The following is a 25,826-nucleotide window of genomic DNA, read 5'->3' on the forward strand; positions in this document are numbered from 1 at the left end:
CTTTCCTGGGATTCTCCAATCCTACTCCCCCGTCTCCCTCATCTCCTTCTCAATCCGAACGGGGAGCCTCACCACCTCGTGCTGCGAGACTCTCTCCGCCTCATGGCATGGCGGCTTTCCGGAGACGCTGGTCGGTCCCGGGCCTTTCGGACTCGGCTCACAACCTGTTGTCCAAGGCCTGGGCCGGGAGTACTGCAAAGAGGTACCGCTCCGCTTGGACCAGGTGGGTTCGTTGGTGTCTTCGACGAAACCTGGATCCCTTGGTCGCAGGAGTTGTTCCCATCTTGAATTTCTTGGCAGACCTGGCGGTGGAAGGTTTAGCATACCGCACCATTAATGCGATCAGGTCAGCGATTTCAGCGGCTCACGAGCCGGTGGACGGGGCTCCGGTGGGGGAGCATCCTCTTGTTTGTAGACTCCTGCGGGGAGTGAGGCTGTCCCTGCCCCCGGAGCCGCGTTATTCGGTTCTATGGGATGTGAATGTGGTTCTGAATCTTTTTCTTTCCTGGCAACATAACAGGTATCTTTCACTGAAGGAGTTATCCGCAAAATTGGCTATGCTCCTATGCTTGGTATCGTGCCGTAGAGTTTCGGATGTCAGGGCTCTCGACGTTTCGGCTAGGATTTTTTCACCGGAAGGGGTGACTTTTACTGTGGGTCGTCGTACAAAGTCTGCGACGCGGTCGATTTCTTACCCAGCATTCGAGGAGGTACCCAAACTCTGCGTGGTTCATTGCCTTAAGACATACGAGGATGTCACCCTTGAGCTTCGCCCTCCGGGCGAGAGGCAGTTGCTTATAGCCCTGCGTAAGCCACACAAGGCGGTATCTTCCCCCACCATAGCCAGATGGGTGCGGTGGGTGTTGCAGGAAGCTGGCATTGACACTAAGATGTTTGGCGCTCATTCGGCCAGGGGGGCCATGGCCTCGAAGGCTTTCTCGCTGGGTGCGCGTTTGGAGGATTTGATGCGAGCTGCAGATTGGTCCTCAGATTCCACCTTTAAACGGTTTTATTTTAAACCAGTGGTGGATGTTGCGCATTTGGTGATCAGTAAGCTTTGAACAAGCATAATCTGAAGCCTCCGGTCCTGACATAGAATCGAAATTTGCCTAGCTTAGTAACGGTAAGTTTCAATTCTATTAAGGACACGGAGGCGAGGATTATCCCTCCCGGTCCTTCGGAGGAGATCCCACCCGTATGGCTGTAAGTAAACACTTTATTATTCTTGGCATGCCTGGTATTACTGCATTCTTTGTGGGTACTTGCCATTGTTGTTTGCTACCCGTCTTATTGGCTTTACAACGCTTACGCTGGTGTGTTGTTTACTCCACTAGGTAACGAAGGTTCGAAGCAGGACCGTTGATGTGTCGGCGTGACTCGCGCGAAGAAAGAGGAAGGGAACACAAGAGAGACGCCCTATCTTCGTGCGATGGACACTGTGAAAGGACTATTGTTGTGGTTATTCACGGACTGGATGGGAAATGTAGTTTTCTTTGTTTTGAGTACTACATGTTACTAGATCTCCGTGTTGGAGTCTATTCAGTCATTTTTTCTAATTTCAGTGCTTTTCTGGGCTGCTGTGTTTTGTATTTGTAATAAACAGCGAAGAAGGAAAAGCATAATCCTCGCCTCCGTGTCCTTAATAGAATTGAAACTTACCGTTACTAAGCTAGGCAAATTTCGATTCACCAGCCAAGCGAGCGTTCTCCTTGACTTTTTCGTGTTGTGCTGTTGTGTATCGTCTGTGATCGTGTATACTTAGTCGATCTATCACTTCTAACTAATGCAGTTTCTTAAATGTTTGCCCTCAGGGCCTGTTCACATCTTTAGACTTTTCTCTTTAGATATCTATCAGTTCTTTGTCCAGTGTAATTATGTTAGTAATATCTTTTCTGACAATCTGTAATACCTAGGCATTTCTACCTTTAAACAAAATTATTTATTGGTTTTTATTCATGTAAAAAAAAAGAGTCTTTGTGGCTCATACCTTGTGCAGCACATACATACCTACACATATTACTTTATCCTTATCTAGTCCTCAACCAGAACCATCCATTCAACAAATGAAACTTTGTACGAGCATCGTTAGATCACTTTACATTTTGCCTCAGTAGGGCAAATCAATCATATTGGACCTTTTCCTGCACCTGGTTTCCTGTATAGTTTTTTTTTACCCCGAGTGCCTCCTTTGTTTGTCAATGAGCGCCAACAGGGTGTTTGGATTTTTGCGAACATTTCTGATATGTACTCCAGTGTTGCAGCAGTACATGTTGGTTACTTTCATGGATGAAGAGGATACATCAGTTGTACTAACACAGTTTTATAATCTGTACTTCTCCAATTTTAAAGGTGGCCTATCATTTGTGGCCGTTTAAGTTTTTACAGAAAGCATAGTTATGTCACAGACCAGCCTACAACCAAATGTGTAAATGCTTGAGATCTAAATATGGAAAATACTATATTCTGAGTAAAGGTAAAGGTGGAGTCCAAATGGTATTTTGTCAAAAGTAAAGAGAGCAAACCTGCGATGGAGTCCGAATTTGGTGGGTGGGCCAGCAAATTGTTGTGGCAGTGGAAGCACCGACTCAACCACTCCTGCTTAAAACTGCGTATGCCAGCATGACAAGGCCACTTTTGGTGAAGATTAATAATGTAGAACATTCTGTCTTCTAACAACGTTATGTGAACCTAGTTAGCATTTTTTTGTGTTCCACCCATCGTCTTGTTTTGTTTTCGGGGGGAAAAAAAGAAATGACCCTTATGGACTGAGCAATTTATTTCTATCCTCTAATGTCATGATGCGCAGGGCTACTGTAGATGGGAGAGAAAACAGATGACATGTCACCGGAAAGCTCTCCAGGTATAGGGCAGAGTGCCTTTATGATTTAATTTAGTGGTTGTGCGTGGAACAAGGTGTTTCTCCAGTAGAGTTGAAGATGGCTTTGCAGTCAAAAAACCACAGTGCTTAAGAATGGGATGGGGCTTTGAAATATGTATGCATGTATGTGTGTGTGTGCGTATATATGTATATATATATATCTTACTTGACCTGCAGGTCGAGTAAGTAGACTTTTCTACTCGAACTAACATCACTTGCACTCGACCCACAAATTGGCACCTGGCACTGCAGTGGCAGATATCACTCGCCAGGCAGGTCAAGTAGGCCTGAAAACTGGCTCGCCCTTGAAGAAATTCACTCACATTTGCTAGAGAGGTCGAGTACATTTGTCGAGCCCTATATATATATATGTGTATATATATATGTGTATATATATATATATATATATATATATATATATATATGTACGCTCCCTCGTTCAAAGAACGAACCACACTCACGAAGGGGATGACAAGGTAAGTGCTTTATTTTGGCAGCATGCCAAATGGCTTCAGGGCTGGGGAGAAAAAGTCACTGTTGGATACAGGACCAAAGTTCGTCTAAAATAATTCCGACGCGTTTCGAAGGCAAAATCCTTCTTCTTCAGGGAAAGACGAGTACTGCGGAGATATGCTCACAAGTCCATTTATACATGACACGCCCTGTTGGGGGCTAGGCATATGCCGTAGTGTCTTCTGGTACTTGAAGTACAGCAGTGAATCTGCATGCTGTTTTCTCCCTTTAGTGCCCCAAGCTGCCGGCTCCAAGCACTCACAGGGTCCCCCTCTTTCGCCAGCCACGTTGCATCCAGACAGTCGGAGTGAGTCACGGAATATTCACGTTGTCTCAACAGCCTGGATGGCTGCCGGTTCAAGGGTCCGTTGCAGGACACTACAATGGCGGTGCCAGGCTCCCAGGTCCACCAAAGCGCCCATGCACTCTTCCAGGCGGGTGCGGTGTAAACGGCGGTGGGTCCGTTGAAATATGTACGCTCCCTCGTTCAAAGAACGAACCACACTCACGAAGGGGATGACAAGGTAAGTGCTTTATTTTGGCAGCATGCCAAATGGCTTCAGGGCTGGGGAGAAAAAGTACTAGAAAGGTAATAACTTTGTGAAATGTACGATAAAGACTAGCTTAAAATGTCTGCCATTATTACTTCGGCTGTGGAACCCAGTCCTATCTCAATTTCTATGTTATTGTATGTAAATAGCACCCTCACGATAACAGCTTCACCGTGACCACGCCGTAACTGGCAAAACGCGTCGGTAGGCAGTTGCCACTTTTGCCTTAATAAACATCTTTCAGCATCCAGAAGTATCCTGCGTTGTTTTCTTCCGAAGAGGGGAAACTTTGTAAGCAATTACTTTGGGTGACCGGCACCCGCGCAGGATCGCAGCAGAGGTAGACGCCGGGAGCAACCGGAGAACTGTGTACGATATATATATATATATAATATATATATAGGTATGTATGTATTCCTGAAATAGATTGAGGCATGTATTCAAAATAATAAAAAGCATACCACTTACAAATAGCATTATATGAAAGAATTATATTTGCCAAAAGGGTTACATTCACTCCCTGTTTAAGGAGTTTACTCTGAAATAAAACTATATTCACTGTCTGTGTTATGTCTCACATTGCAAACATTAGGGCAGTATAAGTAAGAATTGCTTCTATTGCTTTAATAGCCGTACAATGGTTGTCAATAAATTAATGTTTAAATGTATCTAAACGTATATGTACATAATCGAGATTAATCAATGAAATATCATGATTAAAATAATAGAAATTACATTTAATATTAAATGAAGACTATATATAATGCAGTTAATTGATTTTAAGATAAATTAAGTTGAACTGACGGTCATAGGACCTCTTTAGATTGAGTTGCATATAGTTTCTGTATTTCCAACACTTCTACATTGTATTTAGATCTGATGCCAACAGCATAATTTGTCAAGAGGCTAGTGTAGGTGTGTATTTCCATTACAATACTATTTCCATGGTATTCAAGGCCCTGTGTCGTACTTAGAAGTGATTTCATATAAGACTTAACTTGTATAAGATAATAAAGAAATTATCAGTTTGCCCTTCCTGATCAATTGTATATTTTTGAGGGTATGTGAATGTTTTAGATATCTAAAGTACATTTCACATACCCCTAAAATTAAAATAGCTGTCCCACATGACATATGTTTCAGTCATTTGTTTTTCTTTACAGCTTCTTTATACAACCATACTGGTTGTCTGTTATGTCACTTATTTTGGGAAGTTTGTTGGATCCCCTGAAGCAAAAAATAAATACTTTCCAGTGACCAGAATGATTGATCTACTGCCCACTGTGAAAAAGAACCAGGTAACTAGCCTTGTAGCTGTAAACGTAATTTGATTAATTATGTTGATAAGTACTGTCAATTTATTGATTTTATGCGACCATATAAAATCTTAGGCTAATTGACAAAATATTGTAAATCTATACTTGCAGGTTTATTGTGTCGCATGGGTGCTGATATTTGATTTTTTGATAATTGCAGTTTTTCAGTGTTAAGCCTGAAAAGCTTGCCCAGACACAGGTTTCTAGGCATGCTTCTGGACATGTTTTATGAATTCTTGGATTTTTCCTGCGGTGGTATTTCTGCTGATGTTATTGTCCCAGGTGTACAATTATGTCTACTGAAAAATAGGGGCATTAATGCAGTGGCACATTTAAAGACCAAGATATTCAAGGGAAGAATGATTAAAGGGATTTCCTTTGCTCTTGACAGTAGTTCATTTGTGAACATTTAAAGAGTGGTAAAGGGTGTGAAAGGAGCTACGAATACCCACAAACTCCTCTGTTCACATACTTTCAAGTCTAGTCATGCCTTGGATCAATAAAATTATGAAATTGTGAGTTTCCTGCATTTGCTTTATTTAGAGACTGGGTGCAGGTAAAGTTTAAGTTACCCGAAAGGCTAATGCAGTAAGACACCATGTCTTTGAATACATATTCCCCAATCCTTGCCTGGCATTTATTCCCACATAAAATATATTATTCATGAGGCAGCATTGCTCTGGAATGAAAGAGCTTTCAATGGCGTGGTCTCCTGTTGTGAACTCCTTACAGACATAAATTCAGCCAATTTTGTGAGTGTAAGTCAATCTGTGAATCTGGCACTTGGTATGTAACATGTTGGTCACCTTGGAAACAAAGAGTTTTTATGTTATTTCTAATACTGAACACATTGGCTTCAGTTTAATTTTTCTGTTTTTGTAGAGCTGTAAGTCATGACATCTTTTTTTCATTTGGATAATTAGGCTTAACATAACATTACATAATATGTATTTGTAAAGCACATGTTCACCCCAAAATGGGCATCTTGGCACTGAATAACAGATGTTTATTGTTACCCTACTCAAGGGTACTTATTTTATCGACCTCCGATGGATGAAAGTTTGAGTGGACCCGCCGGGATTTGAACCTGTGACCATGAGGTTGAACACAACCCCCTACAGTGCAGCTTACAAAAGAACTTTAATATTCTGATATGTTCTCTCGAAAACAGGCAGGAATTTATGTCTGTGTTATGAACTTGTGTTTGCTAGACAGACTTGAATATTTCTGAGCTGCTAAAACATGGATGTTCTATTCCAAGAATTATATATTTGTCACTGTATGGTAGCAATAGGAAATTGTATGTTGCCTAGTAAAGGCGGGACACCCCATTCTTATATCACATACTTGAAACATTGGTAAAATGTTATATTTTTCATAACAGCCAAACGATGCACAGTGAACATCCTCTCCCAGGTACCAGAGAAACAATTGACAGTACATCTTTGTGACGGAGAGCATTTGAGTATTTGTATTAAAAAGTGTACTTTGGGACTTCCCCATTATTATTAATGATTACATGTTGTTTCACAGTTTTAAAAGTGTTCTAAATGTAAAATGTTATTGAGTGAGTATTATTCTCTTTTTTTCAGGCTTTTGTTGACTGGACACAAGCAAAGTTGACCTGGAGCTTTTTCAAACAGTCTTTCCTGAAACAGATATTGACAGAGGGTGAGCCTTTCTATGTGTATGTTATGCAACAAATAAAGGAAAAATGTTGGACTGGATTGCAGCCCAAAGTTACTACCAATGGCTGACATTGATTGAAGCAATCCCACTATAATTTTTTGTTTTCCTCTGTGCAACACCCTAAGCGTGATAGGTATGTCTAGATGTGAGTGATGAGGCCACAAATAGGCTAAAACCGGTCTGTGGTTGCTTGTGTTCCCCTTTAGAGGGCAGCTAGCTTGACAGTTTGGGCTTGACTGTTCGTATTGTCCGCGCCGCGATGCCCCAGGGTGAGGTGAGTGCTTTATAAACTATTAAACTTAAACTATTGGAGCAGAACCAAGGCTAATGAATCTGTAGCAGCTGCCTGTTTGAAATGGGCACAATCACTGAACTGGTTTGTGGCCCAAAGTAATTATCAGTTCCTGAGATTAATTCTGACAGTCCGCCTTTCACTTTTTACCCCTTAAGTTTATGTTATGGCTTCCCTATAATTTCTATTTTATTTAGCATGTGTCATTCAGCTTCTGTTTTCACACACTTTCTTAAATTGTTCTTTCTTAGTTGTACCCTGTTAGATGTCTAATCATATGAACATTAATTCTCTGGGATGCAGTGGTCTGGAAGCAGCCAGAGGAAGATAAGTGTATCAACCAGAGTATTCCTACCCAACCCGAGGGTTGAAGGATAATTTAACAAGGCAAAAGTGAACAAGATACCCTCCAATATTCTCACAAGCTAATGTGGTTTATTAATCTGCAATGGCACAAACTTTTTGTCCAATATACCACTAATCATTTGTTACACATTGTATTTAAATGATAATTCACTCTCCACCAATGTACAAATTCATAATATATTACATTTTAAGGTGCACCTATTAGTACATTTTTTATCACAAAATGTCAATAGGATCCATTTTTACATTGTAACACCCCCACCTGAAAAAATGATTTCTTGACCCTTTCAGTTATTGTATCGCCTTTCAACACTGCTTTTCAGCTGTCCCACATCAATTCACTCTGCCTTCACAGTCCAATAAACTATTGGCCTGATTAAAGCCTTTCGTTAGGATAATCCTGTTTTAGGAGTATCCCTCATACCTCTATTTCCATCATTAAGTCTTGTGTATTGTTTGCATTAGTATACATATAAGGTATGAACCACTGCATAGTATAAAGTGCTATTGTATATTTGCATGAATCAGCACTTCTACTTCTCCTTCATTGGTCCAAAACCTACAAGTGTATGGCTCAGTAACCACCACAACGCCCTCTATGTGGATAATTCCATTTCAGGACTAGGGACTTGCCCTTCACAACTTTTACTACAGGCAGTCCATTGACTCTAATTTATTAGGTGGCTCATTATCTTAGCTACATAAAATTACTCTAATTATATTTATCAATGTGGTGTATATTATACTTAGTTTCATGGGTTCTCTATTTCATTACTCCATTTGGTATATTTTCAGGGTTACACCCACTAAAGAGTTGACCCAATGGCATTTAGTACCACTGTCTTTGTCGTCCAGTACCACTGATCTCAGTGCTGCTCTCTTTCTACTTAAAATATGTGATGAATGTTCACTGCTCCCATGACCTGATTTGTGTTGACCTACCAACTGTTTAACACATTTCTTAAAAATATTATTTTGATATAGATGCTCAATAGATCTGTGGTCGATAAAAGGCAAGAAGATGAAAACTGCATATAAATTACTGCACAACTGAGAGTCTAACATTAATAACTAAGAATATGCTTATGGGGTCTGTATTTGTGAATCAAGTATATTTTCATTTGAACAAAGCTTCTTATTTTGATTGACAATTTATTGCATAAATAGAATCCTTCAATAAAGCATACTTTTGATTGAGACTTCCTCACATGGTTAGCAGGTAGCCTAAAGCTTACAATAAAAAGATGCAGGAGGTAGCTGATCTGAGATTCATAGTAATGCTTCTAAAGTTCTTTTAAAGCTAAAAACACTTTATTTTTCTTTATTTTTCATGTATAGGTGAACGATATGTTATGACGTTTTTGAATGTCCTGAATTTTGGAGACCAAGGTAAATTAGAAAAAAGTTTTAAACACTCTAGTTGTGCTGAACATACACAGTGTTGATGTAACATTTAATGTACTTGATGAAATTTATATTGTAATGCTTCGCTATATAGTAGTTCAGATTAATACCTATAAATAGTCTACAAAATCAGAATTGTTATGTTAATGTGAATATAAGCAAATGCATATATAATTTGAGACATACAGAATGATGTGCTTTTGTTTTATTTAAGTAAGTATTTACTTTCTAAATGTACGAACTGGATAGCTTTCAGGATACAGTGTCAGTGCTGTTATAATACAATATTATATGCATTATATTTATCAAGAATAATTAAATACATTGGCTTTTATTTAATTCTTCAAAGACAAGTATTAATGAAAGTAATCTGTTGCAGTGACTTCAATTGTGAGGTGACCATATTCTTGAGAAACACACATTTAACTAGGTGGCAGACCTCTGCTAAAGTTCAATTGTATGTTATAATAGGGAATAGTTCAAAATGAAACCCCCACTGGATCACCTGCTGCTTAAGGGGAATTCTTACCACACAAAAAATGGCACCTAATTACAACGTAGTATAAAGGTAGAAGGCAATTTAAATTGTATTCCTCTTAAGAAGGAAGTGTTGATTATTGAGGTAAATATTAAGTACAAAATGAGTTTTTAACAGGTTACTGAAAGAGAGCACATCATGTTAAGTTCTTAGATAGGAAAGCATGGAGTTCATATCCTTATATCCATTATTTATGTGTACTTAAAGGAGACCCCTTTCCATAACGTGATAGCTGCATAGTTCTACGAAAATATGATTACCTGTCCAAGTCCAAGTGAAAGGTATGGGGCAGTTGGGAACGGTGTCTTAAATTATATCATATATTTAACTGCTGACTATTGATGTAAGCTGATGAAAGCCTTTTCTTGTATTTCAGTAGCCCTGCATTATTTTGAACTTAACCAAAGTCTAAATGGATTGCGTGAAGGGATGTTTTCATTTACATTCTGTAAATTTTTCTGATGGAATCTTGCTTTAAAATTACAAAGCTTTAATTAAGAATGAACATTAGTATTGTGATCCTCATAAATATCTACTATTTTCTAAAGTGTGTAGAAGTTCTGTGAATAGCATTTTGGACAGCCCATCTAGATAAAGATTTAAACACACACTATGAGCAAGAAACTATTATGTCCACCCTTGATTCTGTAACCTATTACAAAGATTACCATAACATGTGCAGTGTCCATAAACATGATTGCCTTCTACATTTTGTACATGGAGAGATTTAAATACCCCAACTCAGTTCCGAATTCAAAATGAGACCACTCTTCACAAAAATAAAATAATAATATTCTAAGCATAATGAAAAAATTCAAATTGTCCATTGGGAATTAAGCTTAGTCTAGTCACACATGTCTCCTTGCGCAGCTAGTAAAAGTGAAAAAACTATTCCCAAATATGATCTCCTATGTTTAATGCATATTTCCAATGACCATGGGATTCTACACGAATACTTCTAGCACTCCTGGAAGTCTACTACTTCAGGAATACTCAAATCCTAATATGTTACTTGGGGCATGTTTTCACCTTGTGTCAACTTTGGCTTTATCTCCTTTCAGGAGAAACCTAAACAGGCTGGTGAAACTGTATTTTGTTAAATTTCCAAAACAGGTTTCCTCATAGAAAATAAGAAAATGTAACAGAAAAAAGGGGTATGCTAGGGAAAAGAAAACAAATGGCACAAGAAAGGAGAACACTGTAAGAGTAATGGAGCAAAGTAGGTCAGGGTATTGCCATAGTTGATGTTTGTAATGTATGGTAGGGTATAGGTTCAAGGGTATTGGTTGGTGTAGAGGGACTAGTACAGACAGGGGATGCAGACAGGGGGTGCACTAAGGTATAGGGACCGATGTGCTAGGATATGTGCAGGGGCAGGCGACTGGACTAAAAAAAAAAAAAACATAGTTGAGGTATGAACAGATCAATGCACAGAGATGAATAAAGGAAGGAGGGGTGATGTGCAGGTGTGCCCCCTAATTAATAATACAAGGAGGAAGCTGGTCATACTCTACTGAAAAAGAGAAATAAGGCATCTATGTTATTCAGGAAAAAAGAGCTGCAGGGAATACACCCACAAAAGGCATTCACCAAATTGGATTCAAAATCCTGAGAATTGCAATAATTTGGAAAAAGTCTCAGAGAGAGTTTCTAGGAAAACGTTCCAGAGCACGCTTTCTTCGTTTTACTTCATTGTGGCATTCAACCTGTAAATAATAATATATAAATGATGCATAAATAAGCAGTTGAGTGGACAAAATAAATTGTTGACAATCCCCTTTAGCTGAACCCCAACGAAAAATGGAGATGTTCCTTCCACTTCCCCTCTCTTGAATGGAACTTACTCCTGCCTGTTTCAAGAACATTTATGCAAGCGGTTCTTGGGTGGGAAACTACCTGCAAAATGTTTGTCAATGCACATCAGTCTTCATTTCTTTTGGTATTCATTGCATATTGCAGAGACATCCACATCCACCCATAAAATAAGTGTTTTCCCACTTCATCTTCTACACTTGCATTTGCTGACAGTTCACCATACTGGTAGATTTTCTGCATTTGGAAATTCATTTTTGCATAGTTAAGTTCCACCAATCATGATTCTCTTCCATTTAGGTGTTCAAAAAGGTTTTTGAATCTGACGCCCTTGTCTTTGCAATACCAGATCTAGTCAAACAAAACTTTATTCGATTACTGTTTTAGACAACCATAAAAACACATAAAACTACAATACAATACACAATATAGATAAGAATATCAAATATAAAATTAATTATATTCATTACTGCCCCTTTTTCCATGGTAGATTGGACGTTCATGATACAATACGTTTCCTGCATTTAAGTACACTTTTTAGAAACCTTGCTACCTTACAAACTATATGTTCATTTTCCAAAAACTGTAATACAATAAACACAGGACGACATTGTCTGATACCCAAAGATTTTAAAATTGGTACAATCCACATTTTCCTAGGTCCATCATAAAATCTACAGAATAAAACAGCATGTACGGTTGATTGTTCTGAATGGTCATCGCAGGGACACAAATGCATTGCTCGTGACCAGTCATTCATTTTTGGACCACGTATAAGTCTATGTAAAATCCCAAGTCTGAATCTGGTCAGTAAGAACCTGTTATAACCACCAGGTACAATATTTAAATAAGGTTGGATACTAAAAGTTGTTAAAATCACCTGGTTGGATAGTGCAGTGGGCTTTGGGATCTTTGCTGATAGAGAGTTTCTAATAACATTAGGTTCTCTTTTTTTTTCTCTTTTCTTGTGATGGTCGACATGGTACTAGACTTGGTGAAATAATGTGAATGGCCAAGATCACACTTGAAATCCCGGACATACTTTAGCCACGGGATGGATAGAGACCCATCCAATTTAAAACTGTTATTTAAAATACCCTGATTAAGCATAGTTTTTGTCGATGACCATATCCTGTGCCATAAAAGAAAGGGTTCCATTTTTATAAGATCTGCAATATATGGCATGCCTAATTGAGATTGTCAAACGCTCGAGGATATGCTATTCGGGACTGCCAGAATATATCATAGAATCACATTTGCCACGATTTGTAAGGTGTACAAGTAAACATAACCCCAAACCCCCGCACCATCGCAGGGGAGACACATTTCGCCTTGTACATCTCTAAAAGCTTCACCTACTCAACTATCTTGAAAAAGTAACATGGGCAGCTACGGTCTTCACGAATGACAGTTTTTTTAGCTTGCTCCACTTAGGACCAAGAGTAATTCCGGTCAAAATACCAGATCACTAATGGTAACTTTTCTGAGAGGGCTCTGTCCTGCGGATCAGCTGTGACTCACAAGCCTGTTGTTGTTGCCACTTTCCTCTACAATAGCACATATATCACCATGGTTTTTGACCAATGGCTGATATAGAATGGCTATATGAGTCTGTGCCGAAGGATTTACAGTCTGCTACTCCGCTCATCGATGACTAAGATCTAATTTAAAAAACCTCTCTCACTAAACACATACATTTCTGCAGCAAGTGAATTTCTGATGTTAATAGAATTAGCAAAACATTCCAAGAATACTTCTGGGAATGGCCAAGAGACATACATAAACATTTACATATATGGAAATGTGCAGGTGTAGATTCCGAATGCCAAATAAAATACTTAAGAACATTTTCATTCTTACGTTTTTTGTTCCTTCACTGCATTAAACACTTTTTCCCAGAGGCATTTCTCTTACCCTACAGTCCCATATATTTTGGGGATGTTACCTCTCTGTTTCCACCTATAAATATACTTTATTACTTTTCTTATCAAGGTAATAAGCTACCAGCTGCAAAAACGTATTTTTATTACACAAGAGAAGCACCTTGTTTGTGTATGTTTAGAGGAATGTAAAAACGTTCAATGCAATGTTGCGGGATCATTGTGAGGACCATATATTATTATGAGGCCTGTGGTCATGTAAGCAAGAATGTTGGAAAAGCCTCAAAAATGCATTTCAGATATAAGAATTTACATCCTAAATGGTGTTTATTTTTGTAGGTGTGTATGATATCGTCAATAACCTTGGTTCCCTGGTAGCCAGGTTTATCTTTATGCCAATTGAGGAAAGCTTCTACGTTTTCTTTGCTAAGGTGCTCGAGAGGGGGAAGAATGCAAAAAATCAGAGACAGGTAAAGTAGTTTTGAGTCTTTATCTGCATTTGGCGATACAATCATGTTGGCATCAGTAAATATTGCTTCACGAATGTAACACAATACCGTTATCGTCAGACATGAGCCAGAGTTGATACCATTTTCTTTCATGAAAATTGAAATTCATAATGATATAATATCAGATTTTGAAATTAGGCACGTTTTTCAAGCCAACATGTCTAAAGTTGTGTTCGGTTTTCTATAAAAACCTTAATTGATAGGGGAATGTACAGGTGAGGTGAATTGGCTGGTGCTTATTTAGTTCTTTCTGAAACTGAGCACATATATTTTACTTAATTAAGATGGAGAATGCGTTAGTTTGCGACGTATTGAACACAGTCATTTGTCTGTAGGTAGAAAAGGTGTCTTGAGTTCTTGTTGCTAGATATGGTCATTAAGTGGAATGGAAGCATGGTGGTTCATACAGAATATTGTGTTATCTGGAGTTCTAGGACTAAGTGCTGTCAACTGACAAATATGATTTTTCATTAGTTAAGTTTGGATTAACAGGAAATCTCCCTTCTGATAATTTGTGGTCATGGCTGGTGAATATGAGCCAGGAGAAAGTACATATGTATGCCGCCACATGTTGCGAGAAGTTTAGCTTACAATCAGATCTCAAGTTTTCTCGTTGTGAGTTTTACTGTCACATTGGCACTAACGAAAGTAGAATTGTGGGAAAAAAGTCAATTTATTTATTTACTGATGTTTCCTGTACTATGTTTCTTTGTTGTCTGCTTACTTTGAAGCATCTTACGACCAGTGAGTCAACTGGGTGTCCAAGCAGGCTTAGTGCTTTGGAAATGAGTTTGTCCTACCTGGCAAATGGTCATTTGTCCTGATTTTTGGAGCTGGAATTTCCTGAGCAGCTTGACCTAAGAGCAATTTGCAGATTTTTTAGCCAAGTCTTTGCAGTTAGTTGTATGATGTGTTAGGAAGTGTTTGGTTTTGCTACATTGATTACAGGCTAGGTGGAGGAGCTCAGTCTGTAGGTAGAAAGTGATGTACATTTTCTTGAGTTGTTAGTAATTCAGTTGTTCCGCAAGTGATTAGGCTAGGTAATTCCAGAGCTGTGTGCCTTTGGCCTTTACACTCTCCATGTTTCCACCACTTCGCTTTAAGGGCCAATAGGTATAGACTGCCTGAACTATCGTCTTGGCAGTTTAATCTTCTAGACACATCATTGCAACCTCTATTTATTAGGTAGCTCACTTGGTTGCATTGCTGTAAGTCCTGTTGATGATTTTTTTTTAAATATTTATTTGGACATAGCTCATCTATTCATAGTACGTCAGTAAGAGACATAAAGAAATGTATTAAGAACAGAAACAGCGTATTTACACAATTACAACTGATGATTAAAAACCATACATAGTTCATGAACGTAAAAGGTCTATAATGTACGAAAATTCACATCATTATTTATACAATATATAATTTAACAACATTTTAAAAGCATATCCAATCCAAGAGCATAGCAGCCTGCCATTATAGTTTAACCCGAATCTTCCCACAAAGCCTTAAACTTCTTTTAGGAGCCGGCTCTTAAAGCGTACTTTCTTTCATGCTCTTTAATCCTGTTCAATTTACTAAATAACCTTTGTGTAGGAGTGGGAATGTCGTTCAATCTCCAATTTGTAGAATCAACGATCGTGCAGCTAAAACCAGGATAAATATCTGTTATTTCTGGTTCTAATAATAAATCTTGCCCTATTTGGATATCCGAGAGGAGGGTTTCTCCATTTATAGTGGGGATCGAATAATGTGTATATTACTGTTTTTTTTCCATTTAATGCTCCATTGAAGGATTATATACCTTACTTTTTTAGGGGTTTTTATTAAACGCATAAAATCATGGATTAGATATTCCTTATAAATTAAGTCTAGAAAAAGATTATCGAACCTATTGATATTTAGGACCTTCGCAGTTCTATATGTGGTGTGTGCAAAGTTAGCATAATAGTACTCTTTCAAATCAGGAAGTGCTAGTCCCCCTTCTGACGCTGGTCTAAAAAGCGTATCCATTGAAAGCCAAGGCATGAAGGTTGAAGCTCAGGGCTGCTGAGGGGGGCAAGATGGCCGCTGACTGAACTCTCAGAAAGTCGGCGTCGGCCGTCCTCCTCTTCGAGACCCTGCTGAATAATGGAATGTTCAAAACTTCATGGAAAATATGCCCTATCGAAATCGTATTTAAAGCCTACATGAATCTTCATAACTGCCAACTTGCTCGCTCTAGATTCCGACATCGGCAGATCTCGTTCGGAGTCATCGGGAGCTGGATGGCTTCGCTGGCTCTTGTCCCCCATAAAACTTTTGCATATCTTAGGAGACTGTGGCGGCTTGGTATTGCTCCGAAGAACTCTAAAAATCAAAAAGACCCGATTGCCGGGAAAGATGCTGGCAAAACCCTTGTTAGCGAAACCGGGGTGGCTAAAGATGGTACGAGGGAGGGAAAAGAACACAATGGAAAGAAAGAACAGCCCCCGAGCTCTGACATCGGTGGGAAACTGGGGCAGCCCCGGCGTGGCGGCTCGAAGAAGAAAACCGACGATCTGAAAAATTATGAAGATACTATTGCCAGCGGGACATGGTTGCGGACAGCTAATGCGGGCAAAGGCACAATGAGACAGCCTACGGTACTGAAAGCATTTGGAGGTTCATGTGCTACATCGGTGGCACCTTTCGTGGGTGTTCAGGGCGCCTCTGTGATTCCCTCCGGATAGCATTTTGACCCTCGATGCAGTGCATCAGCAGAAGATTGTCCGGATGGACTTTCCGGGAGAGACCCTGGTACATTCTGGGACAGGTAGTTCTGGAGTAATGCCCGGGGGAGTTGGTGGTGTGGGTTCCAGCAGCCTGTGTCAGCATGGAGGAGCAGTCCGGTTGCTGCTATGGGCGAACTATCTCAACTGTCGACCATAAGCACGTTTGAAAGCGGGACGGACGGTGAGAAAGGGGAAGGGGAGAAAGTTGGGGATGAAGCTGTTTGTGACCCCATTAACCCTATTAACCCTGTTGAGGCCACTGTTATTGGTAAATCTGCAGCACTCACAGCGCTGGATGTTAGTGATGAGGCTCCTGGCGTGCAGTATCTTGCGACGTATCTTAACTCCTCTCAGAGCCTCGAGACCAGCAAGAATCAGGATGTTATCGTACGCAATCCGGCATATAATGAAGGGGCTATTATGTCCTGGGTTGATGCCACCCCGCTCTCCCCAAATGGGGATAAGTTCTTCTCCTTAAACGATGATACTGACGCATACCAGGCCAGCGAGCAGGAGACATCGCAAGAAAGTGAAACTGGCGAAGAGTTTCCGGATACATTACCAAGACGCCATAGCAAATCCGCGAGCTCAAGGCGGAGAGCTAGGGCCTAAGGCAGATCCCCAGATTCGGCAACGAGGCAGCTGGAATGGGATCATTCGGCATCCACCTTAACAGCATGGAATAGCAATACCCCTTGGTGGTGGGGCTAGAGGCGGGCCCAGCAGCCCTATGCCTACACCTACACTGGAATTATTATATACGACTTTAAAAACAATGCAGGGGGCGGCTAGGCAGGAGAGTAAAAGATCGCAGCACGCTACCAAGAAGCTTCAAGGGGCCATTAGGAAGATGAATAAACTATGTTCGGACATGGCAGATCGAATTGCTCGGGTAGAAAATCGCTCGGCAGTGGTTGAGGAGGTAGTTGAGAAAAGCCAGACCTTTAAAGCTGCTCAGGAGAAACAAGCTCGTGATATAGCCTGGAAGCTGGAAGACTTCGAAAATCGGCAGCGTCGTAATAATATTCGTCTTCTTGGTTTGGAGGAGGGAATTGAAGGAGATAATTCTCTGACCTTTGTTGTGAAACTTCTGAGGGGTGCCTTCCCAGAACTGGCGCAATGGAATTGGGAATCAGAAATACAACGCGTGCATCGATTTCCAATGTTTAAAAAGGCCCAGTCCAAAAACCAAGTCGCCCAGCCCAGAGCCCTGTTGATTTTTGTTGGCAATTTTTTGCTAAGACAGGCAATTATGGATCGGGCCAGACCGGACGCTAAAAGATCATTAGAGGGGCACACATTCTTCGCTCGACCGGACTTTTGCCACACTAGGGTCGAGCGGAGATGGAGACTGCGCCAATTGATTACCCCCTTCCAGACTGCAGGCTGTGAAGCTTTCCTGCTTTATCCCGCACGACTCAAAGTCTTACATAAGGGAAGAGTTAGGATTTTTTTTCAGAAATGAAGGCCCAAGATTTTCTTACTGAAAATACAGATTCAAGAGCAGGAAAGTCTCTTGGGAATCTCCTGGAAAGGGGGCCACTGGAAAGAACTGAGATATGTTGCACTAGAAGGGACTGAGATTTGTGGCATTTTGCCATTAATATATACTTAGAAGCATACAAAATCGGGTAGAGGACTGTAACTGTTCTCTGTTTTTTTTGTTTAGTAGGTCACTATTTTGGGTGTGTGGGTGGAGGATTGTGTTGGGCATATGTTGGGTAGCTGGTTAGCTAATGTGATTCAGGAAGTAACTGGTAAGATGGAAAGTCAAATGAATTGCAAAAAAGATAGTATAAATAGGATCATGGCAATGGCGTTCAGAATTTTGCAATATGACCCTACGGTTTTTGACAGTAAATATTTGTGGTCTTAATGGCCAGGCCAATAGGAACAAGGTAGCAATTTGGCTAAAGTCCTACATGTGGATTTTGTGTGTATTCAGGAAACGCATATTGAGGGCTGTAGAGCACGTATATTAGAACAGCTTGGCTATAAACTATTGGTTCATACAACGCAGGGTTCACGAACTCGGGGGTGGCAGTTTTAACTCGGAGGAATGATGTTATGGTGCTTAGAAAATCTGCTCATCAATTGGGGCGTTGGGGTTTGGCTGAATGCTCGTTAAACCATTCTAAATTCACACTTGGTTCCGTATATGGATCCACATGTGATGATGCAGAGATATTGGCAGAATTAGATTCTAGTTTGGCAACATGGCCTGTCTCAATAATCATCAGTGGGGACTTTAATGTTAATGGTCTGGGGGTACGCTGGGACGAACCGCTTAGTAAATACACAGGGTAAAAAAAGGAAGGTGGGTTACACCTTGTCCAACTTAGTCTGTAATAATGGACTAGTTGATACATGGTCCTACCTGATACCGCTGGAAGCAGGTAGTACATTTTTTTCTGCACCACACAAGGCTGTTTCCTGCCTGGATTACTTTTTTTGTGTCTAATCCGTGCATCTCCCAGGCAGGAGTTGAGAAATACCCCCGAACTATCTCAGATCACAATCCATTAGTGCTGAGTGTCAATTTTACAATGCTGGACAGAAGGAATGTTGGGTGGACCTTTGAACTGAGGCTATTATATGACCCCGATTATATCTTATATAACCCCGATTATATCTTATATATGAAAGGGTGGATTAGGGAGTTTTGGGAGCATAATCGAGGATCTTCTAGTGTTGGAATTGTCTGGGATACGTTCAAGGCTGCTGTGAGAGAGGAGACAATGAGCTACAGTTTACGCCGACAGAAACGGGAGCGTTTAAGCCTTAAACGCTCCCGTTTCTGTCGGCGTAAACTTTAAGGGATGCCGAAATATGGCAGGAACTGGTTTAACTTGAGGAAGCACTGGGGATGGCGATTATCTCAGGTGATGCACTTGATGAACTATTGGTGAAGTTAGCTATGAAAAAGGCGGAAGCAGGGAATTACTATGCCAATAAGGCTGCTGAGATCTATATGGCTAAAAAAGAACAGAGTTATGAATTTAATGAGCGGGTGGGGCATAGCTTGGTTGTTAGAACCAGGCAAAAAGTCTCAGCGGGTGAGGTTTCTGAAATTTTTGATGGTAAAAGGAGGGTTATAGCAGAGGCTGCAGGTATTCGGGAGGTCTTTAGGCCTTTTTATCATCAGTTGTATTCTGGCAGGGCAGGGGTGGCGTTGGAGGCTATTCGTGAATACTTAGATGAAATTCCAAACCAGAAGGTAGATCGCAAAGACAGGGAAGAATTGGAGATGCCATTCTCTCAAGATGAAATAATGGGCGCTTTGCAAGATTTGCCTTCGGGTAAAGCTGGCCCCGATCAAATCCCGCTTGAATTTTATAAAAATTTTAAGGATGACATAGACTCGGATTTAATAGAGGTGATGACACTGGCACAAAAGGGGGGCCTGCTCCGGAATCATGGGCAGGAGCAGATGTTGTGATCTTTTTGAAAAAAGATAAACCAGCTAGGGAGCCGGCTTCATACCGTCCAATTACGCTCCTGAACAGTGACGTCAAGGTCTTTTCTAAAGTCTTGGCCATGCGCCTAAATGGAATATTAAAAAAAACTATTCGCCCTTGCCAAGATGGGTTTATTGTGGGACGGAGGACAACACAACATACACGATGAGTGATTACCCTTTTTGATGTAATGGAGATCTCAGGAGACCCTATGGCCGTTCTGCTTTTGGATGCAGAAAAGGCATTTGATAGGGTCTCCTGGGATTTCCTTTGAGAAGCAATGAGGTGGTTTGGCCTCGGAGAGGGGTTTATTCAGTCGGTTAGAGTGCTTTATAGGGCCCCTACTGCTAGAATAAAGATAAATGGTAACTACACTTCTTTGTTTGATATACAACGCGGGACTCGGCAGGGATGCCCCTCGTCCCCTTTATTATTTGCTATTTATATGGACCCTCTAATTCGTCAGTTTTTGGCTAAGGCAGAATCCTCCCCGTTGTCAGTAAAGGGATTGAAACAAAAGTCCTCGCATACGCGGACGACGTGGCCATAGTCTCTTCAGATCCTAAAGTTGCGTTGGAAGTGGTTGTGTCATTAGCTTCAGAGTTTGGTATACTTTCTGGGTATGCACTTAATGAATCAAAGACACAAATAATCGCGAACCATTTAATTAACTTTGTGGATCCCCGTGTTACTGACTTGGCTGTATACCTTGGGATATGGATTTCTGCAGATCTTGGAACATTAGTGGCTAAAAATATAGAACCAGTTATTAGAAAGGCTAGGCTGGATCTAGACAGGTTGAACAATCTTCACTTATCGTTGGTGGTGCGCTACAATGTTATTAAAATGATTTTCTTGCCAAGATTCGTATATTTATTTAGAGCAATCCCTTTGAAGTTTCAGAAATTTTGGTTTATTATATTAGAAGGTTTATTTAACATGTTTCTTTGGGCACATGGCAAAACAAGGCGGGCACTACGGTTTATGTCTTTGCCGCGGGAAGGGGGGGGGGGGTCGGTTCCTGATTTCAAAAGTTATTACTGGGCTGCCGCTCTACAATATATGGGGGTACTTACAGGGGAATTTCCCCTGGATATTAATGGGGGAAACAAACTGCCTGATGTCTATAAATTGCTACTGTTTGGATATGTGGGGAGGTGTTTTTTTAAAACATTTTCGGAGCCCAGTTATTATAAAAATAACGAAGTTTAAGACTCTGGTTGCTGCTTTTAAGATCTGGGGGGCTTTAAAGAAGAAGATTGGTCTGGGCAGAGTCAATTATTATACGGTGCTATATAAAAAAACCTGCATTTCCAGAAATATTTTCGGATAAAATTATGGCAGGGTGGGACGCCAAGGGTGTCCATAAGGCTGGGGATTTATTTGGAATAGATGGTTTTCGACTATTTAGCGACATACAGTTGGAGTTTTCATTGGAGAACTGTAATTTTTTTAAGTATCTACAGATTCGTCTTTTTTTGGTACAAAAACGGGGGGGGATTGTGGGTTTAAAAGCAATGTTATTGTTGATATTATGCAAGGAAGGAAGAGAAGGGGTATTAAGTTGATATATGCAGAGTTAATAAGGCTAAAGCAAGATGATTTAATTAAACAGGAAGCTAAGTGGGCTGAGCGAGTGGGAACCGCTCCAGGTGTACTTCCGAGGTCTCTAGAGCTGGGGCAGGCGATTCTATGCTCCGCTGGGCTTCAGGCACAGCATTACAGAACTGTGTTTTGGCTGTATTACACACCTGCCAGAATTGCTCAGTGGGGCGAGTCATCAGGGACAACCTGCCCAAGGTGTGGGGGGGGGATGCGGATCTGGTCCATATGTTTGCATCTTGTCCCCATTTGCAAGAGCTACTGAAACAAATTGAGGAATATTTAGATCGGTCACTTGGGATGAAAATTAAATTAATCCATGAATTAATTTTATTAGGAGTTAGCAATGTGACCAAAGTGGAGAACACATATTGGTTCCTATTTGTTGCTATGGCTGTTTTAAGGATTAAAATTGCTTCTGCCTGGCTAGATCCCCCTACCACCCACATTTCAGCAATGGCTGGCTCGCCTACTTTCTATATATACTATAGAGAGGACAATTTATGATAGAAAGGGTAGGAAATCGAAATTATTGGGACAATGTTTCTGGGCTCCTTTAATAAAATGGAAAGAAAAAGAACATTAATGAAGGTCGGGGAAGAATTTAAGGATGATAATATTCTTCTTCAAGCGCTGTCTTAATTATTATTATTTTTTGGGGGGTTTCTTATTTTTTCTTATGTTTGAAATATAATTCTGTGTTTTATGGAGTAGAGTGTAGATCGCTGATCACTAGTAAGATGTGGAGCTTTTTTTTTTGTTCTTTTTTTTATGCATGGCTGTTTCTTCACTTTGTCTGATGTACATATATGCTGATATGCTTGTGGGGGGAGGGGGTTGAAAAACTCAATAAAGATATTTAAAAAAAAATAAAAATGAAAGCCAAGGCAATTTATTTGCCCATATAAATGTAGAAATTTGGACTGCGTTAGAAATAGCTAGAAAAAGAGAATTACATAGAGGCAGTATCATCATTCGAATTATGGCTACTCGTCCTATTATTGAAACTGGGAGGTCTTTCCATTTTGACAGTTTTTTCTTTATTATATGTATGAGTGGGATATAGCTTAAATCATAAGGTCCTGTTAAAGTTTGTCAAGTGATTCCATTGTTTTAGTGGGAGGACAGTCTTGAGCACATTCAGCTGGTAATTTCACTCTCCACTCTGCGTTTATTCTGAGTATGAGGAAGGATGGAGAACAGGTCAACTTCAAAGATAACTTTCATATTCTTTCTGCATTGAGACTAATGTGTTCCCTAGGAGTCAATGCAGATGCTAATATTGTAGCATTTCTACTTGTGAGCAACTGGAGCACAGAAAGCTCTTCTCATCTAAAAGCATATGCCAAACATTTTTCGTCCTCACTAGATAAAACAAGTATATTTAAAAAAATCACTTTATAAATAATGGAGAAAAATGTTACCGTTAAAATGAATGAAAAAAGCTAAATTATGGAAGGACTGTGTGTGACATTTCCGACTTTCGTTCATAAAAATGGCAGGAAATGTAGCAACTTTCAAGATCTTACTGTCTGAATTTGGGGATGTGATCCGATGAATGTACTTTACCTCACACATTCTTAGTTCCACAAATGTGATTATTCGAAGTCTGAGGCCTTGCATAAACTAGAAAATCCTCATGGATAAGCAAAGATTGAGGCTGCATTTGTGTTTGTGCTCAGAGGTTTGCATAAAATCTTTCCGCATATGCGCTGACTTGAAAATTGACTTCTTTTAAAGGTACTGTTAGCTTAGTAAGTTACAATGTTAATTTCTACTCCTAAATTACGTGATATAGGCCTGTATGGTGGGCTTGTATTTTTGGTAAACTAAAATGCTCCCTTAGCCTTATTTTTGAGAGGACAGTAATGCATATTACTTCGTGTTCAAGGAGGAGTCTAGTATAGATAAGAAGCAAACATGTATTTGGTACTTAGTGGAGATGAGTTATTTTTAAGGATATTATGACTAGCTTATAATAATAATTAGTTAAACTGAATAAGTTCCTTTTTTCAGATCATAAACAATTTGTTAAATTAATTATTCATATTTACAAAAGCTTAATGTGCCGTTGTAGACACGACAGCAGGCTTTTTCCACCTATGCACCCAGGAGCTAAAAAACAAGAAAATCCATCAGGGAACCCCCCCTCCCCCCTCTCCCCCCCCTCCAACACTGCTCCAATTTGGGAAAGAGCTGAAGAGGCACCTCCTTTAAAAATACTACAACACAGTTAATTAACAGTCCACAACCCAGCTATCTCTCCTATCACTTGTTGACTGTTTTCCATCCTGTACAGCACTCCGGTGCCTTTTCCCTAGGTTCATGTTATGCTTTAAAAATGCCATGTAAATGCATACATATATTTGCAAAATACCTATACAAAATATTTACTCAAAATACATCAGGGGACTATGAAAGCCTCCTGTTCTCATCTCATGACCTCCTGAGGTCTGATTTAAGTACTAGAAAAATGCTGCTGCTGGGCGTATGCCTAAAGAGTTCAACGTTAATTTGCCCTTCCCTAGTGATTACACAGCGATGGGCAAAGTAAATCTCAACTAGATTCCTAGTTAAAACTGGTAAACATATTTTGAGCAGTTGCCACTACAAAAGCAACATTAAGTTTCTGGTTAACCTGCCGAATAATTTGTCCTAACTTGTGGCTTAGCAGACCAGCTTGCCCCTTCCTGACATACCTTTTGAAATATTTCTTCTTTTAATCTTAACCACTGAATTCTTGCAGGACTATAACAATTCTTCCGTAATTTATTCTGTGCCACTTATTAGGTTTAACCTTTTATATGAGGCATAAAAACACAATTTACTCTACTGATTTGTTGTGTTGCATTTATACATGTCAGTTTACCTATTTTGACTGAATATTTTTATCACTTCCAGAACCAGAAAAAACGTTATTCTAAATGTGTTATTGTTTTTAAGTGACTCTGACTTGTTTGTTAGTACTGGTATTCAAAGCAGATGTAAGAGCATCTGTGTTTAACTGTGCTTTTACCTGCTGTAACATTGATAAGAGCTATGCAGAACTAAGCCTTGATCCAGCGCATGAAGGAGCATTTCTGTCTAAGAAAGTAAAGCAGATTTCAAGTACCACGGTAAATATTTAATTAACAAACATAAAATAAATGTGTATGCAATTACTGCTTAAGACCCCATTGTCTCTTTTCACCCCTTCTGGTTTTGTTTTATTGCATTATTGCTTGCCAAAGATAAGTATCCATGAACTATTTTTGTTTATTTTTAGGCATACTTTTTTTGTCCTGCAGGCTGTCAATAGATATATGTGTTATTTTAACAGCTGCAGAGTTGTGTATAATACATGTGTTTGTATTAAAATAAAAAAGGTTGAAGTGACATAATTAGGTGAAAATATCACAAAAAAATACACTTTTTAACTTAGATATACACTGACATTTACTGCTGATCTCGCATTACATCACCCAGGACATGTACAATGATAACCTTAATAACATCACTGATGGCATCTCACATTACATCATTGATTACATTATCCACTAATCTTCTTTTCCAGTTAGTCTACAGACCATCACAGCCTTTGAAATATGTTAAAAAGTACTAAATGGTACAGAATTGTGTAAAGAATAAATTAAATAAATATTCGAACAATATATAACATACCTATACTATAGACCACTCCCTTTTCTGAATAACTAAATAAAAATATAAATAAATTTGTGCTGACCCAACCCAGGGATAATTCAGTAATATACGGGGGCCTGACTTTTTTTAAAATAAATATTTGTTTGTCAGTACTGCAGGACCGCAAAGCCAAACAAATGTTTTTTTAAATGTTGGCCCTAGAAGAGGGTCTCTCTGGGACCATTCCACATGGGTTAGTGGGTCAGGTTATCCCTATCCTGCCCCCATATATCGTTTTTAGGTCTCGCTCTCTAGACCTATTGTCGTCGAGATGCCTCTCAAGGGAGACAGACCGGGGCACGCGCGGCGTTTCTGGTCTGTGGACGCGCACGTCCAGCCCGGCGCCTTGCACATCTCTTTTTTTTTATTTTTTTTTTTAGTTTTCAAAAACCTTTATTGTCCAATAAGATAATGAACACAGCTGGTGGCCTACAACCTTCCATGGGCCGGCCGCTCCATATGCTTACTTCAGTTAACACAGCGTTCCGCCAACAACCCCACAGGGCCGGCCGCAGTTTAAACCTCATGTCCATCATATCAAAGAAAGCACAGATGACTTAAGTGGATACGGCATGACGAAGTATTCATTG

The 25,826-nt window shown here is 39.8% G+C and overlaps 1 protein-coding gene across 1 annotated transcript in view; it reads left to right on the forward strand.

Annotated features, from left to right (window-relative positions):
* The window catches only part of RFT1 (RFT1 glycolipid translocator homolog), a 122,173-nt gene that overhangs the window by 40,564 nt on the left and 55,783 nt on the right, over positions 1-25,826 (forward strand). Inside the window, exons 6-9 of the mRNA XM_078661639.1 lie at positions 5,106-5,240; positions 6,851-6,929; positions 8,944-8,994; positions 13,579-13,709. Coding sequence (XP_078517765.1) covers positions 5,106-5,240; positions 6,851-6,929; positions 8,944-8,994; positions 13,579-13,709 — 396 coding nt within the window. The remainder of the gene's footprint in view (positions 1-5,105; positions 5,241-6,850; positions 6,930-8,943; positions 8,995-13,578; positions 13,710-25,826) is intronic.

This window comes from Lissotriton helveticus, chromosome 9, assembly GCF_964261635.1.
Source record: "Lissotriton helveticus chromosome 9, aLisHel1.1, whole genome shotgun sequence".
In the NCBI taxonomy this organism is placed as follows: domain Eukaryota; kingdom Metazoa; phylum Chordata; class Amphibia; order Caudata; family Salamandridae; genus Lissotriton; species Lissotriton helveticus.